Source organism: Macrotis lagotis, chromosome 2 (assembly GCF_037893015.1).
Source record: "Macrotis lagotis isolate mMagLag1 chromosome 2, bilby.v1.9.chrom.fasta, whole genome shotgun sequence".
Lineage (NCBI taxonomy): Eukaryota > Metazoa > Chordata > Mammalia > Peramelemorphia > Peramelidae > Macrotis > Macrotis lagotis.
In genome coordinates this window covers 144,953,057-144,961,055 of record NC_133659.1, presented here as the reverse complement: position 1 = coordinate 144,961,055, position 7,999 = coordinate 144,953,057, and the positions used below count along the sequence as shown (strand labels likewise).

Here is a 7,999-nt window from a genome sequence, read left to right as displayed (position 1 = left end):
CAGAGAGGATTACAACAATCTTGAAAGGAATGAGTGGTTAGTAGTGAATGGCATAAAATGAGCTATGAAGGAAGGCTGAGAACAATTAAGATATTGCCAAGGACTCAGCATGAAGAGTTTTCTTTTTGGTGAGAAGGTAAAATTCAAGTAATTAAGAAGTGAATGGCAGGTGAGGGGACAAAGGCAGAAGGACATAAAGAGTTATTCATAGAAGTTTGGCCATAAAGGGACATAAGGAATGACAATTTAAGGCTATTGCAGATAGCTAGGAGGATTGGGTGTTTTGGGAAACAGCAAGAAGATTGAATTGAAAGGGGAAGGATTGAGGCTACAAAGTTTTGTAGGAGATGCAATGAAGGACACAAGTAGAAAGGGGGGACCTAAGCAAGAAGGTTCTTTCTCCTTCAGAAGTTAGCAAATGTTTTCCTTTCTATTTCTTATTTTTGGTTTCTAACATACACCTGCACTTTTAAAGAGAGATAGCCTGGGAGAGTGCTTATTGTTACCTTCTTGGCCTCTGCAGAGCTGTGCTCTGAGTGGAGATTTTTTTAACATCCTGCCTTCTGATCCCTCCTACCCCCTACCTTTTTTTTTTTTGCCCTATTATACTAGACATTAAAGAGAATATATGTCCCCAAAGATTCCTGCTTTTATAACAACCTTTATTCAGGCTGAACCTTTGCTCTCAGGTACTTGTTACTTATTTGAAGCCCATTTTAGAACAAGCAACACTTTACCTAAAGATACTCCCTGTTGAGGCTTTATGCTAAGTAGGTAGGTCTTTCACATAAGACTGGGCAAGGCAGATCCTAGAAATTCAGAATGTAGGCAGGTTAATTTTTGAAGATATGTTACTTTTACATCTTTATAAGTTGAATAGACTAGCCCAGACTATCCTAAAGTAGGTCTATTCTTGTCATAGAGAAAGTTAAGGAGATATTCATTGTAGTTGTACTTATTGCCCCTTTATAAAACAGGGGGAAATCTATGAGTTAAAGTAGAATAGTGTCTCAAGCATATTAGAATAGAGGCCAATTATCCTATGATTAGGGGGCTTGGTTACATCAAAAAAGTCCCAAATGACAGAATCAGCTTAGAGTTCAGAACTACCATGAAGAAATATATGTATTCCTAGAATCTTTGATTTCAGTCTCCTCAGTACCAGAAAGGATACCAATGAGATTGCCACAATTAGTATTCCAGATATGGTAAGCCAGTGCGCTTTTATATCCAAGGTTGAACCTGTGGAAGAAATTATTGCTTAGAACTGTGCTGGTACAATTAAACAATATTTACAAATGCATGATAGTGACTTTAGAGACAGTCCTCCATTCATTCATGTTAAGAGTGTGTGGGAACTATATCCTACAGATGTAAACAACTTGCCTTCAGATTATGACTTGGGATAGAAAGATATAAACCCCTAAAATCTAACTAAATGTCATGCTATTTTCTGTGCTTCTAGGTTCAAGATAATTACTATTTCCATCTTAAATCAACTTCTTGTCTCTTGAAACAATTAGAGGGGCAACTAGGTGGTACAGTAGATAGAGCACTTGTCCTGGAGTCAGGGGGATCTGAATTCAAATCCAACCTCAGACACTTAATAATTGCCTACTGTGTGACCTTGGGCAAGTCACTCTTAACCTCATTGCCTTAAATAAATAAAACTTAAAAAAAAAAAAGGAAACCTATAGAAGCCTTGGTGGAGTTTGGAGCCCGGGGTAGAAGCTGGCTAGACAGACACCACATGTGAGTCTGAGTGGAAAAGCATTTGTTAAAGTATTTACTATGGGCAAAGTACTGTACTAAGCCCCAGACTTGGTAATAACATCGAGGATACAAATCTGACTAGGTTTTTCAAGTACAAAAATCAGAGGAAGATACTATGGAATTGACCCTTACCTGATTGAGGACTCTCAGCAATCTGAAGGAAAACTATAGGTCCCTTACTACAAACATTTGAAGTCTTGTTCCAAGAATGGGATTCAGAGCTCCTCCTTTTTCCTAAGGGGAGGAGATGTAGAACAGAAATATTGATATAGTGTTTGGTCTAAAAAGAGCCTCAAAAATTCAGTAAAATAATAGCACAGAAGCTAAAACAACAACCACCAAAAATACTTGCTCCTAAACTATAACTAGAGTTGGAGTGAGGTACAAGGAAACAAAGTAGATGTATAGAAAGGGTTATAGAAGTATAGGCAGATGAGCATATTTATGGTGATCATAACTAAGTGCCACTGTCCTCTGTTGGATAAGTACAGATTTATATCTGGTAGGTGTTAGCTAGAGATCTTTGATTTTGACTTTGTATCAGTCATTTGACAGATTCGATAAGAGATTGTTGGCTATTTAAATCTATTATCTAGATACCTACTTCGTTCCTCTGAACCACTTGGATTACCTTAAATATGAAGCAATAAGGAGATAGCTCTAGACACTTACTAATTTCCACAGGGCAGGTTACTTTACAAGAATCTGTCCTGGAGGGCTGACAGACAGAGGCACTGCAGTGCAGATATACTAGACAGAGAGAGAGAGACTCATGCTTATATCACTGGGAAGTCTGGTTTTTTTTTTTGGTCTTCTATTACTAATAAAACTAAGCAAAGAGTTACTAGAGGAGACTGATTATGCAGTTTGATATGCCTTGCAGATAATTTAGGTCCTCCAGAAGCCAAAACAAACAATTTGAAGAGAGAGAGAGAGAAAATCATTTAAGTATTTATTTGCCAAGGACTGGGCTAAATTTTGTTTAGAAATGTGATTATGGGCTTTATACTATAATAGAGATAAGCACTCCAATTAATATAAACTATTAGTCTAAACCGAGTGATTATACATGTCTACCTCTCAGATATCCATTTGTATATATACTCACAATTATATATGTATGTATACAGACATAAATTATTTATATATAATTATATATTTTTGTAAAATTTGCTGATTGGGGTAGAAGTATAGGAAAACTCCTTTACTAATTAGAGCCATTTTATTTAGCTGCAGTTTATTAGTTATGAATATGCTCTGCTATGAGAGGTGAAGTGTGAGGTTAAAGTTGAGAGGTAGATATGTTTATTTCTCATATTCAAGGTCACATGCAAAAGAGAAGGACATCCTACCATTTCAGTGAGTGTCTTTGTAAAAATAGAACCCACAATGGCAAAGTATGGATGATAAAAAGCTTGTAGTAAAAAGGAAACTGATGTTGAAGTTCTTGATATGGATACCATCTTTGTCCAGTAATTATCTCCTGCATAGGGGCATCTAAAGAAGATCCAAAAGAATCAGGGTAGGGACTTTTCTCCACACTTTTCAGGCTTAAAGCTTCAAGCAACAACTTACCCCTTCTCTAGGATGGGCCACTGTATTGGATGCAGAGGATTGGCATGTAGAGGTTCGAACCCTATGTAGAACAGACCCAAACCTGGTCCTCCTTCTGCACCATTATTGGGCAACCCCAAATGCCAGTCCTCTGCATTCATACCTGAAGATGCTATCCCTAGTGATTGACCCATGAATTCATTTTCTTACATCCCTAGATACCAGTAGATCATTCTTATATATTGCCTGGTTACCAGTCATCTGAAATTGATAGTAAAGTCATTCATTTATTATTAAATGGTTACTGAATGGTTTATATTAGAATTTGATTTGAAACTTTTATTGCTTCTATCACTTTTTAGGTAGTTTTAACTTTCTTTGAATTTGTCTCTTGTGCAAGTCTTGTTTAGAAGATTTGGAAATAGATTAGGAAGGTTAGATGAAAAAATAGCAAAATAAATAACTAAGGAGTAGAGACTCAATGTAGTCAACCTTGCTTCAAAAAAACAATAAAAGGGAACCATGAAACCATTTTTCAGTTCTTAGAATGTATACTTTTGTTATCTTGAGTTTTTTTATTTGTATAATGTTTCAATTCCTAATACCTATCCCAAGTAATGTTCTAAGGTACTGTTTTCCTAATCTCCACTTGCCACACTTTGGATTTTAGCAAAGGTGGCCATATAAAAGCTTTGGGACCACATAATTTTTATTTTTTTAGGTTTTTGCAAGGCAAATGGGATTAAGTGACTTACCCAAGGGCACAGATAGATAATTATTAAGTGTCTGAGACCAGATTTGAACTCAGGTACTCCTGACTCCAGGACAGGTGCTCTATTTACTGCACCACCTAGCCGCCCCATACTTTTGTTTTATGCTCTGGTTTAGCACTTTCTGTGCTCTTCAATGAGGTTCACCTAGCCTGCTTGGTCACATCTTTACCCTCTCACCTGTACAGTAGTGCGACAGGCAGAGAGAGAGAGAGAGAGAGAGAGAGAGAGAGAGAGAGAGAGAGAGAGAGAGAGAGAGAGAGAGAGAGAGTGTGGAAACTGGAACAGGATAAATGCATTAGTTTTCTCCTTGGGTTCACATTTATCATCCAATCCAGAAATCAAATGTACTGAATCCAAAAAGCACTGATGTATGAGTCATGTTCTGAGAAACAGCAATAGATAATTGGCCATCTGAAGTACACTGGGCAGTCACTGAAAGCAAAGAGGTGAAACCTTAAGTCAGAGACCCATTCTTTTTGGTCTAGCCAGAGGGATAGAGCCTAAAATTGTTAATTTTGTAGGTCTGCCTTCCTAAGCTGGCATGTGTGTAAGCTTTGATTTTTTTAAAAGGTTACCCTTTAAACCAATCCCATATTGCCATAAGTACATGTTCTACTTTACAAATTAGATAAACTTAAATTAGCATTTTAGTTAGATTATGATATTCATCAATAACTTGTAGGGAAAACCATTTGATAAAGACTTCATTAAGTGCTTACTATGTACCTCAAACTGGAAATACAAATAGAAGACAGGACATTCTCTGTGCTAATAAAACTTATTTTCCCCAAGGATGGAAGAAGAAGAAACTAGCAGGAATCTCATTTGAGGGTTCAGAATCAAAAAAGGCTAGGAAAAAAAATAAAAAAAAAAGGCTAGGAAATAGCTCATGTTATCAGGGAGATGCATCACATGGGGTAACAGTTATTTTGAGCCATTTTCCATTCCCAAACAGGTATTATGTCATAAGTCAGTTTGGGGATTAAGTTATTAACAATGTATTCTCCCTAGATGGTAGTAACTAGCAATGGGAGAAAGGGGGTGGGAGAAAGGGGAAAAAGAAGGAAAAAGTCACCACTTACCTGTGTTTCCATAGTAGCAAGGATTTACTTCATCTTCAGAGTTATAGCAGCAGCCTAAGTATTCACAGTCTCCTTTGGTGATGGATGACACAGCACAGGGCAACCTGTCCTCAGTTTTGACATCACATAGGTCAAGACCTAGAGCATCTAGGGCTGGTTTCAGAGAGAAATATAGTTATAGTTTGAACTTTAGAGCTTGATCAAAGGAATGTTTGGAACAATTAGCCTTAAGATGAACACAGGATTTTTCTATTGTTCACTCTCATTCAGGAAACACCTGGTGGGTAGGTTTATGAAAACCCTGTAATCACTTGATATGAAAGCCTTGGTGTCCCACAGCAGACAAAATTAGACACTGCCTGCAGTGAATAAAAAGACACACCTATGCTCAGCTAGCAAAGAAGAGATATAAGTGTGGGTTAAGAAATGTCCTCCCAAGGAGTCTAGACAGGTTATTTTCCCTTCTCTGCCATATTTATTCAGGGGTCCATTGTCTTGTCTCCTAGAGAATTGTGGATCATATTGTACTCTTGTATTAATGTGTCATCTCTCATAGAATATAGTTACTGGTTCTTATCCATAAAAATCAGGCTTCTTGGATCCCAAGCTGACATGTTTTTAACATTAAGAGTAGAAAGGGAACAAAAGAAGTAGACTTCTATCCCCCCACCACTCCACAAGCAGTCATCTTTGTCTCTTTAAACACATCCTATGGACCTTTACCTGGAAGAATGATTGAACACTTGTGCACCTTAACCTTGTGAACAGTCTTATTTCCATCAGCATCTAGGCCTGAGACCCCAATAGTATCCTGGAGAGACAGGCAGGCCAGAACAGTAAATAAACTGGACCAAAGCTGTGAATGCAAAGAATATTAAGGGCCTCACTCCAGAATGACCCCACTCACCCCCTCGGTAACATGACATCCAGAATAGGAAGCTCCAAGCTGGATGGACTCCAGTGAGCTGTAGGTGACCTAAGTTCCACAGACTGAATCACTCTGTAGAATGTGAAGCATCCCTTTGTTGTCTGAAAATTCAAAAGGTCAGCATGTTACTCTCTATTAACAGAAGAGGTTTGCTGTGTTCCAAGGATAGAGGGGTTAGGAGAGTTAAGTGCGTGCTTAGAGTTGGGATGTTTTTCTGTTTCCTTTAGAGTTTTAAACTACTCCAGAGAATCAAGGGAGGGAGGGACAGAAGAGAAAAAGAGAAGAAAGATGAGAAAGAAAGTGCTTTTTAACTTATCTATCCTTACCCCAAGTTATTAGTCCAGGATTCTTTCCATACTGATTTACAAGAGGGAATATAAACTGAAAACTCCTTAGTCCACAAGACAGTGTTCCAGGATCCAAGTCTTCATTTTCTCCCAGACTCCCCCAAACAAAAGGTAAGAGGGTAAAAAGTAAAATCCACAGCATTTCACTTTTAGTGAGTACAATCCTCTTCTTTTTTTTCTCCTTACTCCTCAAGCTTCCTTAGAAGGGCATTTTGTATCTAGTAAGGAGTAATGCTCCAGCTGCACACCCCAACAGAAATTAGTTGAGAAACTTCTGGGGCTGCTTCTCATTTCATAAAACCCACATCTGCCTCTCCAAAGTTTTCAGTTAGGCTTGGACACATGCTTCACAGTCCATCCTTCCAGAAGATGTTTGATGACATGGAAAAATTCTCTCATTCCTATTGATGAAGATTTTCCTAGTGCTGCTTAGTATATCATTTATTCTAACACCAAATCACTCATTTCATCTTTAATCCAAATCACTCCACCTGTACTTGTTGAAATGTCTGTCTAAAATCTAGATGAGTAAATTAAATTATTCTTGGATTTGAAGTAGGCTTCTATGAACAATTCATGCTCATATGGAAATTGAGTAAGATTTAAATTGTTTTCCTTATAGGAACCTTAGTCCTAAAAAAGAATCCTCCAGAGATATTCTTTGCTGAGTAAGATCAAATCCTTGTGCTGGTTCATAGAAGAGAGACTGGATGATTTCGTTTTGGCCCTATTGGATTTCCTTGAAAGATCTGGGGTAGAAATGAGGGTTAGGGCTTCAAGTCTAATCCTGTCTCATCTACTTAGTCTTTGTGGCATGTCCTGTCTTTCCCTAGTTTTTAATCTAATCCTACTAGATTAGTTGTTTTTAGATTCTTCTTATGATTTAGGTACTAGATCCAAAGACATTAACATATTTTTGCTAGTCACACATCATGACTTATATTCAATCATTCAGCAAGCATTTTTGAAAAACTAATGTGTGCAGGCTCTAAGTAAGCAAAGACAAAAATTAAAAACTGCCTACTCTCAGAGAACTCACATTCTATCCAGGGAAACAACCTACACATATTTAAGTAGATATAGAATAAATAGAAACAGACTAGTACAAGATCAATAAGAGATAATTAAATACTGGGCAGCTAGATAACACAGTGAATAGAATGCTCAGCCTGGAGCCAGTAGACCCATCTCCCTGAGTTCAAAACTGACCCCAGACACTTACTAGCTGTGTGACCCTGGGCAAGTCACATCACTTACCCCTATTTAGTTTCCTTATATATTAAATGAAAGAAATATCAAACTATTCTAGAATTTCTGCAAAGAAATCCCCAAATAGGGTCATGGAGAGTCAGAGGTTTTTGAAAAGACTGAACAAACAAGATAAATAAAAGCTAGTTAAGGATGGAGAAAACTAGCAAGTGTGGGGGGGGGATCAGCAAAGACTGTGTGGAAGGGTGCATGTGAGCTACATCTTGATGGAAGAGAAGGATTCTCTGCATAGTAAGGAAGGAGTAAATTCGGGGGGAAATCAAAAGACATAAA

At 37.7% G+C, this 7,999-nt stretch overlaps 1 protein-coding gene across 1 annotated transcript; it reads right to left on the bottom strand.

Moving 5' to 3' along the window:
- Window positions 1-1,093: 1,093 nt before the first annotated feature.
- On the bottom strand, window positions 1,094-6,599 carry ZP4 (zona pellucida glycoprotein 4). Its single transcript, XM_074220915.1, is given in 14 exon segments — window positions 1,094-1,242; window positions 1,906-2,007; window positions 2,446-2,523; window positions 2,734-2,744; window positions 3,162-3,209; window positions 3,211-3,270; window positions 3,349-3,409; window positions 3,483-3,588; window positions 4,374-4,457; window positions 4,459-4,532; window positions 5,183-5,335; window positions 5,906-5,993; window positions 6,090-6,211; window positions 6,437-6,599. Coding segments are annotated over 14 exon segments (1,299 nt in total).
- Window positions 6,600-7,999: the final 1,400 nt, after the last annotated feature.